A 25454-nucleotide genomic window follows, 5' to 3' on the forward strand; every position below is an offset into this window, starting at 1 on the left:
TCAAATTATTTTTAGTATCATCCACTTTTAATTACACATATTATTTCATTATGTCATCAACACTGTTATGTGTAGATGTAGGTAATTAATTGCAGTCAATTAATGTGGTCATTAAGAGAGATTTTAATGCAAATCAGCTTTTCTAATTGGAGCTAACAACATCCCAAGGTAGCCAGTAAAAAAGAAATTGATGTTAAACCAAGACAGGTCATCTGATCTTGTGAAATGGCAGCTGTTAACAGCAACCAAATGTCACATCAGGAAAAGAGTCAGGTAATGGCAGCAAGGAGCTTCTTCTGTGCTTATTAGTACAGTAAATGATGATATTGGTGGCTAATGTATGATCTGTTTTTCATTTCCTTGATGACACTGTAAATAAAGCTGATCTTGAAATAAGGTTATGAAAAATGCTCAGGGGAATCAGCAGAATATTTTGTTTCTACTTTATTGCTTTATGAAGGTGTCAAATCTCTAAAGTGAGATAGCAATTTAATACAAGTTGTAGCAAGAAAATATCTTTGGACATTGTAAATATTAAATATAAATTAATTGGAAGATACTGTTTTTATCAGCTCTGGAAAGGAGAATTCACTGACAATATTGGAGAATTATAAAAGGAAAATAGATAGTACGTGCAGCTCTACAACCCTGATAGTAAAATTAATGTGTAACCATTTTACTGTCCTTCCTTTTTAAATTTTTTGGAGAACATTCACCTGCATTACATGTTTACTTTTTGTCTTGAAGACTGGTTGGCAATTTCCATGCTTTAAAAGACTTATAAAAATAAATCTACAGTTTAAGCAGTAAAAAAAAAAATAAATAGTAATAAATATTTTAGCAGCAATAGAGTGCATTTGCAATATTAGGGCTCAGCCCTGGTAATAGAGTAGATTCAGTAATTTCAAAAAGCAGGGTACATGTAAATAGTTCTCTGAGCTGTGACTGATACCTTGACAGTCTTGCCTTCATTTTTTTTTGTGTTATTATTTATTTATTCTGTTATTTATTAATTAGAGTTCTTTTTTCTTCCTGTCAGAAGTTAGGTTTTCATTGAAGTTCTAAAGAAATCCTGCAAACCTTTTTTTTTTGTTTATAAATAACCCACTTTTAAATAAATCTTTAAAGCAAGAAGATTAGAATTATGTCTCTATAATAGACCAAAAGTTTCTTGCTGATATGTTGACACACTTTTATACAATGGGCATTTGCTATTCCTATATTTCTAGGGAGTGCACTTTAAAGGCTCATAACTCTTAAATATGTTTAGTATTCATAATTTTTTTCTTTTAGTTGATTCTTTTAAAAAAGCTACTTTTTATTGTTTGTAAGTACTGTAATTTTTTTTAACTCTTAATTTTCTTAACTTAGGCATTCTGGCTAATAGAGGCCAAGGCAACACATGCAATGGTAAAACTCAGGATGTATCACATATTGCATTTGGGTCAAAGATCCTTGGGCCACCTCCATCTTCAAACAAAAGAACCAATGCAAAGGTACCTGGAAAGGTAAGAAGGGCTAAATTCCAACAACACCATGGCCCTTTTGCAAAGGAAGATATTGATAAGCAGAGGAGTTAAACTAAAGGTTTATTCCAGAGGCTGCCTCCAGAGAACTGGGATAGGTCTCAGTGCCAGAGATCCTGCAACATCCAGAGGAGGGCGAGGGAAATGCACGGGTGGCTCCAGCACAGGGCATGGGTTTATGAGCCCACAGGAGAGGAGGCCAAGGGGAAATCTGGTTGCTGTTTTCAGTGAATGTGGGGCTGTAGAGATGCCAGACCTCTTCTAAGAAGTGCCTGAAAGGCCAAGGACAGCAGGCTCTAATTGCAGGGAGACCCTGACTAAATACAACAAAGCGATTCAGTACTGCAACTGAGCCACAGGAGAGTGGAGAATTTCAAAACTTAAATGAAACAGGCTGATTCAGCATCAGACATAAAGATGCCTCTCTCTGCAGAAATTGGTCTTACCATTCTTTTCTGAATTTTTTTCCTAGACTACTAAAATTTCTCTCTCTCTCTCTCTCTCTCTCTCTCTGTGTGTGTGTAAATATTTTTCCTTACAATGAGAGCCATAATGCAGAGAAGAAATTATATTTCAGGATTCTCTGATAGCCAGCCTTACAGTAGCTCCTGTGATGCTGTCAATTACAATGCCAGGGGAAACACCGGATTCCAGGCTGCCAGCAACAAATATGCAGGTTTTTGGAATCTGATCAGGACTACAGTTTTCAGTTTAACACCGAGAATAAGGGATCCAGCCAACTCTTGTGTAGGAAGTCACTTGAAAGTCAGGTTGTAAAATGATATTTCTTTCTTCAAAGAAGAAAATACTCCTGAGGTCTAGAATAACTATAAGTTTTAGTCTTTTTATTCTGATAGTGAATTCTAATTTTTTCCCTTTTCTTTGCATTGTTCCATTCACTCAGTGGAAAAAAAATATCTCTGCTTGATACTTGACTGTAAAGATTGAAGATACCACACTGAATAGAGCCTACCATGAGATTTTGTGAAAAGATACTGTTTAAAAAAGATTTGGAAATATATATTTGGAAAAAAAAGAGTAATCCATAATCTGTGTTTTACCTTTGAGTATTTTGAAAGCTGTTATATTTTTGTCTTTCATCAAGAAATAATGTCTTTCAAGGTAACAAAGACCTTGGGTAGCAAAACATCGTGCCAACTTCAAAATTCAGGAACACCAACTGAAACCATACCAGAAAATGAGAGGTTGGAGTCACCACTGTGGCCATGCAATGATACTTTAGATCAAGGAGGCAAAAGAGGTACTCTCCAAACACCTGCAAATGAATATCAAAATGGTAAGAGCATAAAGCAAAGAATATGTAGGCTTTTCAAACTGCCAAATTTTTGCATGATTGTGCCTTTGAATTAGGACTTAATTCTTTGTTTTTCTAATCCTTTATCTACTTAATTAATTACTGAAGACATATTCATTAAATCATTATTTATTCTCCTGTATGAGGGTGAATAAATGCTCATTCTCTCTGCAGCTAATTGTGTTGGGAGTGATTGAGCCAGGGATCATCACCTGCTGGCAGTACCCACAATTTATACACACGCTCCTCTTTCCTCATGCTGTGAAAATAACTGAGCTGCTGCCGTGGTTCTTGATTGTTTTGCAGAGTTTTGCAAGCCTGGTTTTTATAATTACTATGGTTTGCCCTTCTTCCATACCTTGTGTTAAATTTTTCCTTCCTTGTGGCTGCCCTGTTCCTGCTGCCCTGCAAGATTCCCATGCTGTTTAGATGTTTGCATCCCAGTACAATGCCCCATATGCACACAATATGAGTCTTCACAGGCATTTCATTTCTGCATTGCATTTCAGACCCTGAAATTCAGACTCTGACAACACCTGTAAGTGGAGAAGCAGATTTTCAGCTCACGTCTCCACAAGTACCATCACCAGACAAGGACAGTCATATAAGATTATCTCCAAAAAATGCAGCCAAAGCCACATGGGAGATAACCAATGGTATGGTACTCATTTTATGTTATTTTACATTTCAGTTCTATGTGGTCTGAAGGAATATTGTAAATTTCAAAGGACCCAAAAGCAGTTCATATAAAAAATAAACATCTGTTGTGGGGGATTATGGAAATCAAGGACCCTGCAACAGAATTGCTTTAGAGCATTGATAAAGATTTGCAGGATTAAGCAGAGTACCAGAGCACTGAATAAATATCAAAAGAAAAATTCCATGCTCTCATGATTAAAGGAAAAGAACTAAAAATAATTTATTCTTTAAATCCCTAATAAATTTAACACTGAAGATTCCAAATATGAAATGTACAAGAAATCACTGAAGATTCCAAATATGAAATGTACAAGAAATTTTACTTGTCCTAGATAAGAGTTTAGAATATTAACTACAGTACCTATGTAATATCATGAGGGGAGGGGAGAAAGGAGGAGGGAAGAGTGGATTTGTTTATAGAGTTCAATGGTGATTCATTTCTTGTTATTCACAGAAAGACACCTCAGCTTACATTTTGAGTTTTTTCCCTTTCTCTGAGTTTTTTCCCTCTCTGCCAAAAAATGTGGATTTTTTTTGTCATACATTGTCTGTCTACTTCCTTTGCATGAGTCTGGGAATTGCATTCTTGGGGCAAAAGTATCCCTTGTCTCTATAAAAAGTAGTATTACTTTTTATTAGAAGGCATAGTCACCAATTTGAAAAGTGTTTGGACAATTCAAATGTGCTCAAAATTGACCAATGAGATTTTCCTTCATATTGTGAGTGATTTCCTTTGTGTTTATTCTTTGGAGATATTTAGAAATTATTATATACTCTGGCAGTTTCAGTAATTCATAATTGCTATTATGGGTTCCATAATTTGACTGAAAGAGATCCAAGATATTCAGGCAAACAGAAAAGTCTTCTGGAGAATTTTTTCATTCCTTCCTATTTATGTGAATTTTGAGAAATCTGGGGCAGGAATCACTATCTTTACTTTGTTTTCATCTAGAACACCAAAACCTCTATCTAGTGACAGAATTAAAAAAAAAATTAATCAACACTTGTTATTTAATGAAAATATAGATAATATTAAAAGACAACTTTAGGGCAGTAGGCTGGCCTGTCTGAATGTCCTCTCATAAATTCAGAGGCAGAGAACTGAGGAAGAAAGATGTGTGTAAAGTCTGTTCTTTTGCTGTTTGAATGTCAAAGAATGAAAACTGTTTCTTTATAATCTTAGTTGTGTGTACAGATAGATAAATGCATTATGTGTGTTGGTAAGTTACAGTTCTACAAATTTTTTCCCTGTATTTTCATTGCTTGTCACTGTTGTCACTCTCAGTCTGCAGATTTCTGTCTTTTTAAGTATATGAAGTTATCTCATTTTACATAGATGACTTAATGATTTCTTTATCAATTAGTACTGGATTTATTTTTTCTGAAGAACTTCCTATAAGGAACTTCTTCATCAGCAAAGTCCCCTTCTAGGCTTTGTTCTGGACATCTTCCAAAGTGGGATAAACTTGACCTGAGAGAAGAGATAAAATGAATAAACACTGTTTATGCCAATCTTATTTACTCAATGCTGAAGCCTTCATTATAATGTTAGGCTGTGATTAGGAGCTTTAGCATAAGTCTGAGTGTGTAGAAGAGCTAATTAGATGTTAAGGTGCTCATTCTTGCATTTATGTTGTTTGCTGCAATGTTGTGATTACGTAGTAGTTTGCATATTTTACTCAGCATGTGCTCCAAATTATTCATTACAATTGACATGGAAATTATGAGTTAAAAAGAAATTCTAGTATAGTTTTTGTTGGAGAGATAATGGAATTTTGTTTAGTCCAAAACTCCTGGTATCTTTCACTTGTGGACTATTGAAAGACTGCTACACTGACTGCAGGTTACAGAAGTTCCTGAACTCTGTAAGCAGCATAAAATGTCATCTTCAAATCATACGGACTTTTTTGCCTGCCCTCTAGATATTTCATTAAGAATAATTACTGTGCTGCATGAATGAATGTTTGGGTTTGACTTATTCCTAACTCAAGGATATTTCTTCAACTCTAGAAATGAATGTAGTTCTTTACAGGGTGGCTTAGACTAAAAAAGCAGAATATTCAGTTTGATATTATATAGATAGTAATCATTTTAAAGCAGTTCTTTATATTTCTGAATTCCTTTTGCTCTGGGCAAGACATTATAATGGTGACTAAAGTGTAAGAAATTTTTGGATGCCTGAGGCAGAGCGAGGATTAGTAGTCAGGAGTTTAAGTCTCTAATTGCCTCATGTTCTCTAAACACTTGATAAAAACTGTTGCTCTAGGATTTCTTTTCCATGTTTTGATACTTCATTCAAAACTGACTTAAAATCTTAAAAAGCAAGTGACTAATCACATTGTTTCATTCAGAATTCATTACACTATTTTTTCTGTAATGCCTTCTATAAATTGAACAGCAACAAATGCATTGGAAGTTATTCTAGAATCAGAACAGAACAGGTGAGATTGGGGGAAATGGGTTGTTGCTAAGTCAGTAGACAAAAATATTAAGCTACTCCTCTCTATGCTTTCCCAGTTGTATGTGCATAAGAATTAGTGAATCCTCCTGGAGTGGGCTGTACACTAAGTGTATAACCATACCCCAGAGGGCTCTTCACAGTGGTCTGAGCTATTAGTGCATATTTGTAAACCACAAAGGCAGCATGAGACATGTCAAATCTAATTTTATCATGGGGAAAAGACCTTCTGAATACTGAAGGAGTTTATGTTATGTATTTTGATGTTAGTCTCAGCACCGACAGGGAAACCTAATAAAATGTGTCTAAATTAAGCTGGAAGGGTTGGTGCCAGACAGGAAAGAAGACTGCAAAGTGCTGAGATAAGAAAAAATATAAAAAGTTTCTTAGCTAGGTAACTTTTGAAGATTTTTTTTTGTTTGTTTGTTTGTTTTGATAAATGCAGCAAGTAAAAATTTTAATATTTTTGCCTTAGGAAAAAGGGTAAACATCATTTTAGACTTAGCAACCAAAATAGCTGGGAAAAAGATTCTTCACATCCTGAAAAGTTGTCTAGTTGAAGTTTGGGGATAAATAATATTTTTATGTCATTTCTGTATAGCAATTTCTGAAGCTGTGAACAAGGCATCTCTCCAGGTCCTAAAACTTTTAAAACAATCTCGGTCTTGATGGGCCAGATTCCTACAGAATAAATAATTGAATAATTGAAAATACTGATTTAGTGTGACAGAGTTTTTCAGTCATGTTAGGTCACAAAATCAGTTGGGGAAAAAACAGTTCCTGAGTCTTTGTCCTTGAACATCCAAAGACTGTGTTCAGCCTCACTTGAAAAACTCATGAAAATATCCCTCTTCTCATTTCATTTTTATAGGGGAAATGGTAGCTTAATAAAGGTAGCTTATATAGATATAAAGTATACCGAAAGCATAAAATTGTGAAATGTTCATGACTGTGTTTTCTCTTATGATTTCAGTTGTTTTATTTGTGTACCACCCTTCACATGTAATTCCAATTGCCTATAAAAATGCTTTATCAGAGGGATGTGACACAATCTTGAATGATAGTAGACTGGAGAATTCTGCTCCAACACCCTCCTTTGAAAAAGCTGTAGTTATAGATACGGAACTAAAAATCATTCGGTTTACTCATTGAAGGGTGTTTCCCAGAAGTTTTGAGTAGTCTCACTCATTTCTTGATGCTCTTTGAAAAACTAATCCAAAATATTTGTAAAATAAATGGAATCACTTGCATGTTCAGCTTTCAAGGCTTATAATAATTAAAAGCAGAACATTCTGCACTGTTTTAAACCAGAATGATTTTCTAATAGAATAAGAGTTTACTTGAAAAACCTTGGGAGTTCTGACTAAAGATGATCTTCATGAGGAGATTGAAAAATGGTATTTTCTGGAACAAGAAGGTGCAAGCCATGGTCATATAAGATACATCAAGTCCCAACCTTCCACTGGTTCCTGGATATTAACTGGAGTTTGGTAGCTTTACTGTCTGTCTTCAGTAAAAATCACAGCAACCCAGTAAGAAGACAGCTGTTTCTCCTGGCATCTCAGTCTTCTTTCTTTTACCTTCATTTATGGTGATTCAGACTTCCTCCCACCCTCTCACTCCTCCCCAGCTGCTGAATGTGCCTGAAGTGGTAATTCTAACAAAACTAAAAGTAAAATATTACAGTAAAGCACAAAATACCCTTCTAAACTTACTGTCTTCTGTGGTGGCAAGCATTTTATTATTGCAATGCTGCTTTATTATTACATTTTTAGTATTTTTTCATTGAGTTTTTTTTAATATGGTTGATGGTAACTTTGTTTTATGGAGCTGGAAAGTTTCAATATCTAGTGAATAATCCACACCACACTACCTTTAATGAAGATAAGGGAGTATTGCATACTTGAGCAATTCTCCTTTTCTAAGATGCTATTTGAGATTGGTTGTAATCAATCAAATTGACATTTTTTTCTATACCATCATTCCAAACAGTAAAATATAAGTTAACAATAAGAACATAAAAATGGTCTTTTCATGTGTATCTGGTGCACTCAATCTTTAAATCTATTTCTGTAGTTTGTTGTTTGTTTTAAAATTGTTAGATTAGTTGTGGCTGTATTCAGGGAAACCTGGTGAAACAGATATCTTTATACATTTTTCACGTCACACTTTTTTATCAGAACAGTAGTTTGAAATTGAGATTTAAACCATAAGTTCTGAATGTAAAAGTGTGGAATTTCAGCAGTAAAGAAGGAGCAGATTGTAATATTATGAACTTTCCACCAATGTGTTGTTATTTTTTAAATGTCAGATACAAAAAATGCCTTTAGAAAAATATCAATGGCCATATTAAATAAAATCATGTTCTCCTAGAATAAAATTCAGTTATGGGTTTCAGATCTTGATGGCTAAACAGTTTCAGGTTTGCACATCCTGTACCAAAGCCTGTGTACTTTTTGAGCTCTGTTTAGAAATTTTATTAGCTTTGCACTTTGAAAGCAACCTGATCTTTTTCATTGCACCCTCATCACTCTTGTTCTTCTTTAATAGGCAAAATATTTCTGTATTAGAAAAACTTAGTTTGCTGTTCAACTTTATGAGAAAATGAGAATGATCAGAGTAGCTGACAATTCACATATTTTGGCATTGAAATTGTGTGTTTCAGATACATGGGTGTTTCCAGAGAGGTTCACTGAGAGCATTCAGTTGGATAGCAAGGAGCACTTTGAAGCTACTGCAAGTTCAGCCTGCTGTGATTTACCCTCAGCCCAGAATGCCTCTGTTGAGCCTCCCAACAGGGAAACAGCTGATCACCAAAGGAGTAAGAAAGAGGTTTTCACATTTTCATCCAAACCTCGATCAGCTCCTTATGGAACATCTCCCAACATATCCCCAGAAAGTTCCATTTCCCCACTGGAGTTGGAGCCCGACAGTAACGGAGAACAGGAGCAAACCAAAACTGAAGATAGCTTTGAAGGAGCTGACAGCAGTGAGGAGGTAGGCCACTTTGTGCATGTGACTCTTGATAAAGCACTCCTCATCCTCAAACTCCTAGAATGAGAGTCTGCTTTCAAGGCAGACAGAGAGGATAAATCATCTTTTCCCCATACACCAATGGGTAGATTTGTCTCTGTCAGGTTGCTGTGTCTAACCAGGAGTCGGTGCAGGTGTACCCTGTGTAACAAGTTGACAAAAGAAACCTAACTCTGTCAGCCCCTATGCTAACAGAGAGATGCCAGAACTGTGCATTATTACAACAACAACAACAACAACAACAACAACAACAAAAACTTGCATCATTTGAGTGAGATCCAAGTCCTTTCTGGTTGTTCAAGACTTGAGTAAATAACACTTCATTGCGTTTTTTAAAACTGCAAATGGAGACTGGTTTTGCTTATTGACATTGTTGAAAAGGAATTACAAAATTCCAGCTTTTGAATGTCACTTGATTATTGGTACTTCTGCTGCATATTCTGTCTGAGCATCACCAACTTTAATTCCTTTGCAATGTGGAAATCTTCCAGCAATGAAATTAATGAAAGAAAACAATCTTTTAGTATACCTATCTAGTATAATTTGATACTATGAATAAATTTGCTGAATTGTCAATGTATGCAATAATTTCATTATGTCATTACAGTGACTGCTAAAGTTTCTCCTTTTATGAACATTCTAGTATGTTTCACTTCTAACTATAAAATCTGTTTCTTAGCATTTGAATCTGCAGCTCACAGCAGAGAAATAAAATGTAACCGAGTTGCACAATAGCAAGATGCTCTGAATTTAACTGTTTTACAAAATAACTGAGGGGATCAAACTATAAATTTCCAAAATGTGTACCATTAATAAAACTGAGGGATTATCTTCTCGAACATACATTTCATGCTGTGTAATCCTGGACTCACTGAAGTCAGTAACAATCTTGGATCACTTTCCTGTGCAGCAGGATTGCACCTCAGCTGTGAGAGGCACTGCAGGTGATACTGCCTGACATCCTCTGTGGGAACATATGGCAGATCATGAGATGAGGATGAGGCTGCTCTCATTCTTTCCTTCTTGGGAGTAAGAACACTGAGGCTAACACTAGATGCACTCCTGCATTATTTCTCTGTTCAGTCCTGCTGATTGCTGTTGAGATGGGGTATGAGTGAACATCATACACTTCATTAATGGGATATTTTGCAGGGACTTTGTTAGAAGCGTGGATATAAGATTAATAAACTAACCTCTAAAATTCCTAAATTGTATTGAAATGGTAATGAATATGATATCCAGTACAATATGATTACCAGAGCAGAGCAAAGTGATCTCAGCAGGAGTTACTGCTTCTACATTTAAGTTGAAGATGCAGTGTGAAAATATGAAATATTAATAATTCAATGGAAAGACACCATCATGGACACATTGCTTAGTTTTGGTTTACAGCTGTAATAAATTCTGTTGAAATTATGAATGTCAGGTGAGACACAGGTCTTGGATGTTACCAGCATTCAAAATCTGACCTGACATTTTTAAAAGTGTAATCAGCTTCAGATGTAAGAAGATGTTTATGGTATAGTCAGTGTATTTACCAGGAGAAGCAGCTGTTTTTCAGAATCCTTGTAAATTTAGAAACAGGAGGCAGAGATTAAAGAGAGATTTTGAAGTGTTAAGGTTATGTAAAACTGAACTGTGTAATGATGAGAGCAAACCAACCACTCTTGCTTTGTTTCCTAAATTTAGGATGACAACAGTGAACTCATCCAGAGTGCTGAGAACATTGAGAACAGCCAGAGCAGACAAGGAACACCTGATTCAGCAGTTTTTAAAGAGATCCCATTAAATAAGATGTCACAGGGAAATGAATACTGGAAGAATAAGGAACACAGCAAATATAACTTCGAAGAGGCCGTCTTATCAAAACCACAGAGTTCCACCATGACAAAAACAGAATCTATTAGCTTTCAAAGAAGTTTAAAGCCTATCCTTTCTCTTTCTCCAATTCAAAGTAAATCCAAATCCTTTAGAGTAATTAGAAATGTATCTGAAGAAACTGAAAGATATGAAGGAGTTTCAGATCAATTCGAAAGATCTGTCAGTAAAACATCTCTCAAGAAAGTTTCAAACGGAAATTCATGTCTGACAGCACAGACTTTTGTAAGTGATTTTTACTTTGAAATTGAATTACTAGATTGTGTAGAGAAGCTATATTAGATATACCCATTTGCATGAAGTGATTAATAGTACATTTTTCATTCTGGTATATTCTGGCTTCATCATAACTGCATTTACTGTGCTCAGTCTGTTGAAAGTTGATTTTGTAGGGGTCTGTGGAACACAAAATCATACTCCAAATAGAACAGAAATCACAAAGGTTTGTAGATAAAAAGATGTGTCACTGAGCAACTCACATTTTGGAAATAAATTAGTTAGAAAATAGTTTGGGGCTGAAAGGTTACAGAGGAAAATTGGCAGATTTTAAATTGCTGTGTTAACGAATGACCACAGCAGGAGTGTTAATTTGGGTACTTCATGGTCTCTCTGTGTCAGCCCTGAGCAATGATGAATTATGTGCCTGAGAGCCAGCAGCCAGGCAGCTTCTGTCCAGCAGTCAGCCCTGGATGGCTGGGAGAATAACAGGGCAAGGACAGGGAAAGCACTCAGGGTACCTCAGCAGCAGGGCCCTGCAGGCTTCCTTCCAGGCTTCCTTCCTTAGCTTTGCCATTTCTTCAGGACAGGTGGTGAATAACTGGTGGTGGAGGTTTTTTCACAGACATTTGTGTGTTTGCTTTTTGCATCTATATGGCCTTTGCCTTGTGACAGTGAATTTCAAAATTTAACTGCTATTTGTGAGGAAAAAAAACATATGGATCTTCACTTTTTTAATGCATTGTCTCATTCCTAGTGCTTTCTTATTCTTCTCTTTGCTATAAAAAAGCAATGATTTTTTTTTACCTAATATTCTTTCCTCTGCCACTTCCTGACTCATGACTGTGTATCAGATTCTCTTGCAGGTGTCTCTTTTACAGGTCAGGGAGTTCTATGGTACTTAGTCCCAGGATTGCTGTTTTGTGAATTTTTTTGGATAATTTTGCCCAGGGATGTTGAATTGAACTCATGATCATTATTGTAAGCATGGGGTTTGTTTTCTAATATCTTGGATATATCTTGAATTTCTTATCATATCATTGGTTCCCAGGTATTGCACACTTCTGGGGACCAAAACAATAGACTCCTCTCTTTTGCAGGGGCTCTCAGCTTTTCTGTGTGTCCTTGATGGGGAAATGCTCGTCCTGCCCTGGCACAGATTCATTTTTGTGCAATGAGTCTCTTTTAGTGTTGGTGCAGGGTTTAGGTATCAGTGCTGTGAGGTCTTTCAGACTGGGGATTCTGGAAATCTCTTCCTGCATCCTGCAAGTAGTTTGTTGGACTGGTGAAGGCCCTGCACTTTTCCTGACAAAAACAGAACATCCTTTTCCATGAAGGTTGTGGAGACTGGTTTCCTTTGGGAAAGAAGGAGATTAGGGGGAAGCAAGGGGAATGAAACACAGCAGTGCAAGCGAAAATCAGAAGCAGTGCTGAGACTTTATTATCATGAGAAGTATCGGTGGCTGGTGATTTAAAAGACTATGAAAAGCAAAAAAATTAAAAAGCAAAGAAAATCCTTTTAATAGCAGCATATGTTCTATGTATTTATGATCTGGAAAAGACATTAGAATTGCCACTAGTGATGTGGAAAATGTGGAAGAAAGCAATGCATGGGTTCATTTCTATTTGGAAAGAAGATAATGTTTCTGTAATTTTCAGTGATGGGAAAAGCCCAGTTGATACCAATAATCTGATTCTCTTTTTCTTAGAGATGGTAATATGCAGTGCATGTGTATGATAAAATTTGTTTGTATTTTTCATTCCTTTACCCTCCTATTGTAGTTTATAGAAATTTAATCCTTCTTTTTTCCACTAGCTACTTATATCTTTGCAATTAAATGTATTCCTTGTTTCCTGATACTTTCAAGTTTTAGAAAATTGTTCCAATTGCAGTTCAATTATGTTTATTACTTATCATAACTGTAACCTATTTGTCCATAATAAATGAAATTACACATGTATTACTTTCCTTAAAGATATTATCTGTGTTTAATGCAGTCATCAACTTTGTCCTGTAGAACACAGCTAAATGTAGCCTCTCTGGGTGGATTGCAGTAGTTGATTACTAATTTAAACAATAAGATTATTACCATACTGCAGTTGTAGCTGTAAATGCATTGCACATGTGATTTGTTCCTTGTATTTTTTTTCAAGAACAAATTCTATTATTAATGTATAGAAACTCATTAGCTACAGATTTTGTTTTATTGCTACAAAACATGAGATTAAAGTATCTGGCAGATCTAGGTCTTACACTTGATCAGGTCTTAAAATTTTAGGGAAGCCCTTCCTTGGAGTTCTTTGACATTTCTTTGTGTGCTCATACAAGGGACCAGTAAAGGGAAAAAAGTGCTTAACCAAGTCTTCTGCAATTGATTTGCCTGCTGCTTAATATGCTTTAAGGACCTGGTTTCTTGCAATGTTTTATTCATGTTTTAATAGAGTTCTCTATTATTAAGTTCAAATATTTTTAATTAAGAAAGAAGTATAGCCCTCTGGGAAATATTGCAAGCATGTAGATAGCTGGTAATTAAAGTTTTCCACACGTACAACTACATTCAAACAATTCTGAATAAATCATTTGAACCTAGAAGAATGCAAATGTCATTATATATGAAAAAAATCCTTTAAACAACAGGTTTCAGCAATCTAGCAAAAGTTTTAAGTGCTTAATAAAAATATTTTATTGTAAGGGAAGGATATTCAAATAGACAAGATAAGCTTTTAATTACTAAATGAAATATTAATTTTAGACAAATTTAGGAGTATTGCAAAATTACTTCTTACATCAAAATATTCTCCTAAATTACAAAGCTAACTTAATTTCAAATTCAGTTTTCAAATTCTCTTTTTGAAAACCAACAAAGTTATTATAAAATTTTCAAAGAGGCTTTTTGGTAGCAGTCATCTAAACCTGAAGAACAAATATTCCAAACTATTTCTCCTTCATTAGTTTATTTTAGGGGATGTTTAACACAGAAAATGGTCATAGCATCTCTTTTCCTTCCTGAGTGTGATATTTTCAGAGTGAGACCATTAGAGGAAAAGAAAACAGAATGACAATTTGAAATAAGCTGGGGAGGGGAACAGCAGATGTTTAGAATGACGCTGTAATAATTCCACAAATCTATGCATCTTTCTTTATAGATGTAAAGGAAAAGACAAGCAAGTCAGGGCAATTTTTGGTGCTTTTATTAAAAAGAGAATGAGTAAAAAGTTCTTTCAATAGTTAGTGCTTTTATTCTGCAGAGCACCAGTTCATTCTGTCAGTTTAATGACTGCATACCAATTATATGAAAGAAGAAAGATAAACCAAGCTTCTCTTATAATAATCAAATAACTGCAGAAGGTTTAAATATAGGAAATTAACAGGAAATCAGCCTGTTCAATAAGATCAATAAAAGTTACAGCAGCTGCAGGTCTGGTAGAATATTGATACATTTGAGCAAAGCAGGCTCCCCAAGCACAACAAAGAGCTTTGGGTGAGGTGAACAAATGACTAATAGTCCCTGAGCTAGTAACAGGCATTCAGAAAGGGTCTGGAGAACACATCTCACATTATTTTAGGATTAAAAATGGTAGCAGTCATCACAATATTCAGGAATTAAGCTTGGACCTCATTAGCTAGCTTTGTAAAAAAGGAATGGTAAATGTGCAAACTGCTTCTGTCATCTTACGCTTTGTATCTTCTGTCATCTTCTTGTACTTTGTATCTTATATACATAGGAAGAAAGCAACGGAGGTAAAATTTCACTATGAATTCTGGTGTAAGGTGACTTCTATACCCCTGAAGATACACTAAAACATTACACTCCACATTTCATAGCAAGAAAAGTTGTCAGTGTTCATGTACTTGTACTGCTGACTCATGTGAGTTCTTGAGGTCTTCATTTACCCAGTGCCTTCTCACAGCAAAAGAGACTGAGAGATCTTCCTTTCTGCCATGAATGTGGTACATTCCTGGTCTAAAAGCTCCATTCTCTAGAATCAAAGCTCTGTCCCTCTTTGGGATGGTGTTATATAGGGTCTCACATCCCACTGGCCAATACTCCAGTGATCCATTCAAGTCCTGCTCACTGCCTGGATTCATTTTTCAAGCAGAAATGCTTTGTACTTACATTTAGAACCAAAACTAAATGTTTCAAGTATTAGACTTGTTCCTTTGTGAAGGAGCAAACTATGTGGACCCTTTAAAAGGGGGAAAGCTTTGCTTAAAGGAGATGTTCTTTAAACAAAGATAGTGCCAGCAGCAGGTTGGGTGACTTTAAACTGTCTTAAGGTTTTGAGCAAGGCTTAAGTATCAACTGCAAAATGGTCAGTATGTGTTTGCAGCTTTTGGCCTATGGATGAAGTTAGGTGTAACAATTAGGGTTATATTAACAATTCCACCAGTGGATTTGAAGTGAAAGGACATTGAAGTTTACTTGAAAATTCATTCACTAGCAAACTGCCAGAATAACCTTTGAAATCTAGTGTTGACATGGTTTTCCAGAGACGTTTTATGCTGTGCTTGACCAACAACTCAATGTTACATTGATGGTGTTGATGATACTGTGATAACTGTGGGATTGGCTTTAATTCAAGATCTGCATTTAACAGCTGATGGATTTTTTAACTTCTTAAGGCCTGTTTTTATCTTCCTTTTTTAATTGCAGTGGAACAGCAGCTTCACCAAACACTCTGGATCAAAACTGCAGTTCATTACAGTGCTTGTGGTGTTCTTCCTTCCTGGAATTGTTGTAAATATGCTTGATCTTCATAGATTAACAGAAATCTGTTAACTAATTTTTTTCTAGTAAACATTTTGTTTCTCTTTCAGTATTGAAGCTTTTTAGGATTCTCTGAGACATTCTCCAAGGTCTCTCTGGGTTTCATTCATCTATTCTGTTCGGTGATCCTGTCTAGATTGTTGACTTTTCCATTTTATTTCGCAGGAATATGACAGGAAAAAGTACCAGTCAAATAGACTGAGTTCATCTGAACTACAGATGCTGGCCAGCACGAAGAGACAACAAAATGAAGAATTATGGGATGCTGGGATTTCCCAAGGGCTGGGTGCCACACTGATCGATTGCTGCAATGTCACCCTAAGTATGAGCAGTGATGATGATACAGCAACCTGGAACTCTGGTTTCTCACCAGTAAGTCTAAACTCCCAGTATTTTCTCAGGGGTCTTGAATGCTAAATTTTCTTTGAGTAGAGTTGAAATTTAAGGTATCATTACGAAGGGCTCTTAGAACTTATCAAGGAAAACATTTAACCAAGACACATGCACTTTCAGCATGTTCTCTAGTGCCACCATGGAAAAAGAGCAAATCTGTTATATATATATATATCCTTCCTAGAATTCTGGATAATCATGTAAGCTGTACAGTTCATCACAATAGTGGCTGACAACCTGCAGGTATGTGATATAGTACTTAAAAATAGTTCCAAAATGAATGAAACCCAGATATACCAGTCAGCAGCTGCATTACAGTGTGAGTAATGGAAAATAATTGCTTCTTACAATGATAAAGTCTCATTACTGAAAAGCTAAATGTTTAAAGAACGGAAGCAGGAGAAAGCAGCAAAAAGCTGCAGTAGTTCTGAGCACTTAGTATGTGATCATTATGTGTTTTACACCTTGGATCATTATTTGTCCTGGTACAAAGTGGTACAGAATCACACACAGCTGCACTATGTGACAGTGCTGCTATAAGAAGCAGAGTATTTGTTGCATTTCACCAAAAAGTACTGAATGTATGAAAGCACAGAATAACGTTTCTGGAACTATATAAAGGTACTAGCAGGAGCTGCTGTGAAACTAGATAACCTCATACTCCATATATATATCAGCAATATAGCTGTTATTTTATTACAGTAGAGGCAATAATAAACAATGAATGTGGCTTAAGTAAAGCACATAGCACAGCTCTGAGGCAAATCCAATGATAGGAAACTAAACACAGCTGTGTTGCCCCAATATACACTATTGCAGAGTAAATGCTCTAAAATGTTAGGTGCAAATTACCTTCAAGGGTCTACAGAGTCCAAATAGAGGCCTGGAGCAGCAACTTTCCACAGTGAATATCAACACAGTGCTGGAACTTTGAAGTACCCTATTAAATGAAGGTTTCAAATGAGAAGAAATGTGTTGATAAGTGGGTAACTGTACAAATAAAAACTTGATTTACAGAGGAATATTTTGCTGGACATCAGAGATACATTAGTTGGTATTAACTATTTGATATACATCCCCATTAGGCATTTTGTTAATTTAATATTTCCAATGTGTTTTCTCCCTGCTCGTTAAATAGGCTCAAACATGGTACAAATCTGCAAGACCAGACAAATGGAACTCAATTAAATATAGAGAATAGCAGTCTCATTATTTTTTTAGTAGTTTAATTATAAGGAAATTGATAAGAATATTTAGACACATCAGGTTTGGTTATTACAAATTACATGACTAAAACAAAATGAACTTTTAAAATAAAATGTACTGCTGCAGTATTCAGTGAAGAACAATGTGATTGCAAAGAGTATTCTTTGATCTTACTGCCTTGATCAACTTCTGTAGCTTCAATCTAAAATAGCGTTTAGATATATTAGGTTAGTAATATAAATTGTAATTTAATATAGTTGTAGTTTTTCATAACAGCCCTTTATTGCTATCTTTCTCTACATAATTCAAGCATAAAAAACAAGATTTTGTCTTTGAGAGAGTTCTTCACATTTCACTCAGCTGACTGAAGAGTTTGATGTGCCTTACACATTCAGCCTTGTCAGGTTTCTCCTCTGCATTTTGCAAGGTGGACATTGAGGGTTCAAGATACAATGGCAAGAACCTCATTTCCAAGGAGGCATAACTTAGGGAAGAAACCTGAACTTTCTCAGATAAAGATTAACCACTTATTCCCTCTCAAAAATAATGAAATTCAGCTTTTGAGGTCTTCCATACCCATTTACCTCAGCCTTTGTGGAGAGCAGCACTGGACCAGCACTGGATCAGTACAGTGTCAGTCAGTCCCCAGAATCTCCTGCTGCACTTCATATTTTCCTTGCTGAGATATCAGCCAGAGGACCAGCTATTCATGGATATGATGGAAGATTTTTGAGTGTGTACTTGGTGTTTAACACTACTCAATGTAATTCTGTTCCAACATTTGGAAAAATGCAGAGCATCTATGTGAGGGTGATAATTCACTTTGTAGACCTTTGGTATCTAAGAAGGCTTTAACAAGATTTGTTAATGGAGATGATTATTTCATCACCCCACATTCTTTTAACACAGAAGCTTTTAAAAGAGTAGTTGGGGGAATTGTTGGTATGCTGCTGTTAAATGTCAGTATATTTTGATATTACTACAACATTTCAGAAGGCTTGGGAGTAGCAGTGCTGTGCCAGTATTCAAATGGTTAGCTGAAAGTCTTTAGTCATGCATTCTCTTTCTGCAAGACCTAAAATAATGGAGTTATAGAATACTTTCATTTGGAAGGGACCTTTAAAGGTCATCTAATCTATCCCTCCTACCACTGGGCAAGGACACCTTCCACTAAACCCAGTTGCTCAGGTCCCCATCCAACCAGGCCTTCAACATTTGTAGGGATGGGCAGTCACAGCTTCCCTGAGCAATCTGTTCCAATGCCTCATCACCCTCATTGTAAAAATCTTCTTCCGAGCATCTGGTCTAAATCTACACTCTTTTAGTTTAAAACTGTTGCCCTTTGTCCTACCACAACAGGCCCTACTAAAAACTCTGTCCCATCTTTCTTGTAAAGCCTCCTTTAGGTTCTGAGTGGCTGCAGTAAAACCTTCCCAGAGCCTTCTCCATGCCAAAACCCCAATTCTCTCAGCCTCTCTCCACAGGAGACATCTTCCAGTCCTCTGGTAATTTTTGCAGCCCTGCTCTGAGCTCACTCCAGCAGGTCCAAGTCTTTCCTGTGCTGAGGAGCCCAGGTGGGGTCTCACAGGGACACAGCTCCCTCCCTGAACCTGCTCCAATGCTTCCTTTGGATGCAGCCCAGGAGACAATTGGCATTCTGGTCTGACAGGTCATGTCTGGCTCTTCAACCCCCAATACTCCCAAATCCTTCTCCACAGAGCTGCTCTCAATCCCTTCATCCCCCAGTACCAGTAAACTCATCATTTTCTCAGGTTCCAGTTTTATAAAGTGTTTCTTTTATATATATATTTATTCCTTATACATATTTCTTATGTAAAAAATATATGTGTAGAATAAAAGCAGATTTGTTTTATGTCTCTGATCTTTAGTACCACTATCATTTAAGAGAATTTTCAAATGCTCAATCCTTCCAAAATCAGATGTACACAACTGCAGAAAACTTTTGAGATAGATAGATAGATAGATAGATAGATAGATAGATAGATAGATAGATAGGTAGATAGATAGATAGATAGATAGATAGATAGATAGATAGATAGATAGATAGATAGGTAGGTAGATAGATAGATAGATAGATAGATAGATAGATAGATAGATAGATAGATAGATAGATATAGATCTGTAGCCATCTTCCAGTTGCATAGGTAAATGATTTTAGCAGTGCAGTATACAGAAAAGAAATAGAAATAATCCTTATATTGGAATTTGAGAAATTAAGTACAGCTTGAAATTCTTGTCATGATTAAACTTTCATGCTTACATGTGTTTCCAGGTTGTATCTTTCTAAATCTTTAAATCAGTAGTATCAATTGCTTTCTCTTATGTTTTTCAAAGATAAATAAGGAGTATTTTCTTACAAATTTTTCTTCATTTTATACATTTGTGTCCTTTAGGTGGAATCTATGGCAACAGCACCACCAGAAGGCAGCTTTTTGTGTATCTTTAATTTTGAAATACCTTTGATGTTTTGCAAGGCAGGGCAGGGTATAATCATGTTAGATAGTGAATTTATGTATCAAAGTAATAAAGCCCATTCTAAGTGAGTTTAATTCTTTTCATCACTTAACCATTTTTAGCCTGATTTCCAGAGTCATTGAAAAGTGTCTTGTTACTGATTTTAATGAATCTGAGAAACCCTTGTCAATGTAAAGGCACAGAGATCAATCATATTATTGAGCTGCAGTTAGAACAGATGTCCTTAACAACTACAAAACAGATATACTGAAATTGTGGATTTATATTCTATGATAGTCTACCAAGAACTGAATATATGCTGTCAGGAGAAAATGTTGAAATGTAAGTGGTTTAGCTGCTGCTGTAAACTATGACAGCCAAAAAGGAATAAAATCACTTTGAATATTATACATTAGCTAGTATAGCCTCAGTTATAAATATGAAAAACTTCTGCTTTAAAATGGGTTTACTTTGAAGGAGAATTGTAAACCCTTCTAAAATGTGTGTGGGGCACAGTTTCAATTCAAAAATATGTGTTTGTAGAACTAAATATTTTTAAATATTTTATTTGACCATGTCTTACCTGAATGTTTTCTTAAATCTTAAGGCCTACAAAAATCCATGCTTGATTTGCAACACTATGAAAGACACAGTTCTGTATATTGCAGAATGTCATGTGAAGTTTATATTCACACATATATAAATTATCCAAGAAAATTTGCAAAGCTTAGAAAACATTTCTGTTTAAATGCCTTGCTTTATTCTATAGATCTTGCAAGACTTTCTTGCTTTTTCAGAGAATTGGCCCATTCAGCTTCTTGGATTGTTGTTTCCACACTTCAGACACCAATTAAGACACAATCCAAACATTTTGTAGAAAGATCTATAGGAGAATTCAAGATATCTTACTACATATGGTCCCTGTTTCTCATTAGAAATTCAAAGGAGAAAGATGCTTCTCCTAATTGCTCACTGATATATCCTGGAAGCTTGTAGTGATATAATAGTGATATAATGTTGCATTAGCAGAATCCAGATTATGCCCACCACTAAAACCTGTCTTTCAAGTTAGGAGTACTCACAGAGAAGAAAGATTACTTGTTCCACAAGCAACTTCCTAAATATAAATTCAGTCACATAAGTCTTGATCTGAAAAAATATTTGAAATAGCACTTCCAGGTTCATACCTAATTTGTGGAAGGTCTTTTGGCCTCCTTTGTGAGTTTTCAGAAAAGAAAGCCACTTAACACAGAAATGGTCTGGCAGAAGTGAAGCTGACAGACAAGAGGAGTGTTATTCAAACCCAGAATTATGCCAACTGTGAGCTCAGTTTGACAACCCCTGGAGGGATCTGTTCACGTCAAGTCAAATTGCAGAACTGAGGAAGAGCATTCTTTACTATGAAATGAGACTAAAAATTATTTAGACAGATATTCTGGTTCATAGACTCACTAATTCACTCTCTGTCTTGTCTTCATCTTCCACTAGCTATCATCTGGGAATTGCACTATCCACCACCAGGCAGTGAGTCATATTTGGTAGTAATTAGGATGTCATTCACCCTGAACATATATTTTACAAAATGCCTTTCCCTTTCCATTTTCTGAAACCAGTAGGACATACTCAGTTTTATACTAATTTTTGTTTTAAAAAATAATTTAATAACACTTTTTTTTAATTGTGGCATTTAATGTACTAAATTGAGCAAGTATTGTAAATGTATGCTTACATTTTCACTTTTTTTGCATTTCCTTCAGTGATTTGTTTAGAACTGCTTTTGATGTGTGTGATAATGGCAGGGAGAGTCTCTTCTGGTAAACCACACATATTCTGGGAGAAAATGTATTGGTGGATTTTAGAATTCTTGAATTTTTACATCAGTTTATGAATATTGATTTTTCTTGCCAATAACTCTGTTTAATGCCACAAACCAAATGTAGTTTGAAACTTTTGGAGCATGTACTTACAATGGGCAAGTAAGATTTGACTGGGAAATTATCATGTCTTGTATGAATATTCATACAGTCCACTGTTAGCTATTCATTAACAGTTTAATTCAGGCTTCAAAGCTGCAGTGCCATGGAGAATCATATGTGCTTCACTAATCTTCATTTGGAGCTGCTAAAATCACTGTTACTGCTTATGACCTGGTCTGCCAGCCCTCTTACCTCTCTCCCTTGGTGTTTTCTACCCTTAAAAGTGGTTCATTCTGCACAGATCCTAACAAGATTTTCTTCCTCATGCTTTGTACACGTGTTCCATCCAGACTCTTCTGTCATACCAGACTTTACCACCCTCCATCTCTGAAGTCTCCTGGCTATCCCAACACTCTCACAGGCAGCAGAGAAATAACTGTGTGATCACCTCTTTAATTCATATGTATTTCCACCAAGACAAAAATCATCTTCAAAGTTGTACTTATATACAGTTATGACCAGAATATCCATTTTTAATTTCACAGATAAGAAAAGAGACTGTAAAAATTCTAATATCAGAAGCTGCAAATGTATATGCTCGTACCAGATCTCTGACATACTTCTAAACAATCCATTCTTTTTGTTTTCCACAGCCTGTCAGTCAGCAGCATCACTATCAGAAAGAAATGAGCCCACTTTCCCATTCCAGCCCACGGTAAGATTCCATTTATAGCCCAGGCAGTAAGGATTCAGTTAGAGTGTTCTGAATATTAAATGTGACACTCTTTGATTTAATCTTCAATCTCTTTTCAATTGCAACCTCCTCTCAGAGGGCTTTATTGCTCGTTTTAGTCATTGTCTACAGTATGTCTGAGCTGTCTGGGAACACAGAACTGAATTCTGCATGTTTTGGATGTACCACTGTGTATTTAAAGTATCTGACACAGGCCTTGCTCCTGCATCTGCTTTGATGTGTGATTCAGCAAATCATCCTCATCTCACATCCATACACTCTCATCTATTTCTTTCTCCCTCTCTGCTTTGAAGGCTTAGAGCCAGAATTCTGTATGTGGCTGTAGGTGTCAGGGAATCAATTGGTTCCAAAAGATTTTAATGCTTCTTATTAAGAAAGGATTTTTTTCAAAAGATAGCCCAGTTAGGAGAGGGGGTAACAACATTTTGGGAGAGAGCAAAGGGATCCTGTCTATAGCATATTTTGTGTGGCAGATTTTTAGCTTGATCCATTTTGTTTGGAATCGGGATCAAAATCCCTGTGAATTCATTGTAAGGTGAGATGACAAGGGGAGAAGGTGGCTAAGGAAAATTAATCACATTGAGACTGTTGAGACAATCAAGATTAATTGTCCAGTTTCAGGACCTGCTTTGTACCTGTGAAACTCGAACATCACTTTGTCAATTTTTTAACTGCCTGAACAAGAGGTGTACTAATTTTTAAAAGCAGTCCTATTTCACTTTCACTTGGTGTCATTAATGTGGATTTTGCTTGTCCAAGTTTTAACTGGATGATGTATGTGTGTGTTGGGGGACAGGGATAGGAGGAGAGGACATTTCAGTTACAACTTCTTTATATTTTACCAACAGTCTGAAATGTTTTCTGAGAGCTCACTGGCAGTCAGTTGTGCAGGATAATGTGTTTCTCCTCACACAGATGTTTTCAGCCACTTGTCTCACTTGCTATCCATATTTTTATGGATTCAAGATCTTCTGATTAGATTTTATGAAGTAAACCATCTGAAACTTTCTGTGCAAGTTCACCCTGTTGCATCATTTATTGCAAGACACAGCCATATATTTCCAGTATATTACTGGAGTTAAAAGAATAATCCTGGATTCCTGTTCCCTTTCACATGTAAATCAAAGTACTTCTGTTTGTTTAGAAGACCTCTCTAGGTGATGGTTGTCTAAGGAACCATCTCCTTGTAAGTTGGATGAATGAATGGATGAAGTGGACAGAGATAATTGAACTACAGTCCACAGAGTACAACAGGAGATACCTTGAGACAGTACTTTGGACTCTTTATTCCAAAATGGATTTTATAGTTCTGATGACATTAAAATTGCCTATATTTTAGTGCAAGGTACATTGCTTGTCATCTTTTTGCCCATATGTTGGTTAAGTCAGGTTTTATTAAGTTATTTTTAAGCATGTGCTAAAGCAATTTGGTACTTGGTACATTTTATATACTGGAAAAACAAATAAACACCATTATCTGTAAAAAGAAAGTGTTTCATCATATCAAGTTAATATGATCAACAATGAAAACTTGTATATTCATATAATAAAATTTAAAACAAAATAGTATAATTTATTGCTTAGTTCTTATGCTATTTTAATCCAGTACACATAGTAGACTTAAATTTCCCTAGAAATCATTTCTGAGAAATGCAGGTGGTATTCATAAAATACCTGACTTGCAAGTGCCTCATAAATTCAGTAACCCTTGTGAACTGCCAGAAAAGCATTATTGGGCTGTAAATACAGAAGATGACAAAATTATGAGGTCAGTTTGCATCATGATATAAAAACTAGAGAGGATGTGACTTGAATACCATTATTCACATCATTACCTTTCATTTATAATGGAAAAATTGTAATGTTTTTCACAGAGGATGTGTACCTAAATAAGGAGGAAATAAAATTAATGGCAATTCTATAACTTAGTTCCTGAACTGTTTCTAAAGGGAATTTTAACAAATCCTGTATAAGCAACTAGAAAATGTCTAAAACTTTGTAAGCCTACTATAGCTTTGTAGGGAACACATGGAATATTTGAAATACAGCCCCTTTAGGTGTGTGGGTGTAAATGCTATGGTATGAAGATAGTTACATGGTGCATTTACTGAATGAACAAATAGGTTTTTTTGTAAAGAGGGGAAAAGAACAGGTCTTGAGAGTAATTTTAGAAGTGTAGTAGTGATATCTTCTGGGAAATGAAGAGACCAATGTGGAAGCTATTGTCCAGTAAATGTAGGTTCTGTCCATAATGAGATAAAAGGACAAGCCAGGAAAGAAAGGCTGTGAAGGTAATGGAAATTCAGTCAATAAGTGACTCAGCTCGACTCATTGTCCATTGGTTTCACTGGGTAAAGGTCATAACTCTGCCAAGAACATTGTTCCTGCCACAGAAACCAGCCCAGCTGGGGCTGCTGTGCAGGGCAGAGACCCAGGTAATGAGAGGAGACAGCTGAGGCTGCAGGGCCAGGGCAGTGAGGGGATGTGGCTGCTCCTGCCCTGGCCCTGCCGCTCCCACAGCTGATGGGCTGCTGGCAGAGCTCAGGAATTGCTTTCCTCTCTGCACACAGGGAGCTCTCACTGTCTGTGAAAACTGAAAATTATGGTCATAAGTCCAAAAGATTCCTTTGCTTTCCATCGCAGAAATGTCCTGTGACATTTCACTTCTCCAGTGCAAGGACTACATTTATCTATATAACCAGCATCTCCTTAGTAAGATTTTCTCCTCCAAACTATTTGTGTGTCATAGAAGGTTTGAAAGTTTCACTGAAGGAAATCCTGGAAGATAGTAAATGTTCTAGAATTTCAGCCATACT

General features: G+C 36.0%; 1 protein-coding gene across 1 annotated transcript in view; it reads left to right on the plus strand.

The window, feature by feature from the left end:
- The window catches only part of CFAP20DC (CFAP20 domain containing), a 65983-nt gene that overhangs the window by 25374 nt on the left and 15155 nt on the right, over positions 1-25454 (plus strand). Inside the window, exons 10-16 of the mRNA XM_059480296.1 lie at positions 1372-1508; positions 2649-2823; positions 3351-3497; positions 8664-8995; positions 10721-11134; positions 16060-16266; positions 22538-22599. Of these exons, the coding sequence (XP_059336279.1) occupies positions 1372-1508; positions 2649-2823; positions 3351-3497; positions 8664-8995; positions 10721-11134; positions 16060-16266; positions 22538-22599 (1474 nt within the window). The remainder of the gene's footprint in view (positions 1-1371; positions 1509-2648; positions 2824-3350; positions 3498-8663; positions 8996-10720; positions 11135-16059; positions 16267-22537; positions 22600-25454) is intronic.

Source organism: Ammospiza nelsoni, chromosome 11 (assembly GCF_027579445.1).
Source record: "Ammospiza nelsoni isolate bAmmNel1 chromosome 11, bAmmNel1.pri, whole genome shotgun sequence".
NCBI lineage: Eukaryota > Metazoa > Chordata > Aves > Passeriformes > Passerellidae > Ammospiza > Ammospiza nelsoni.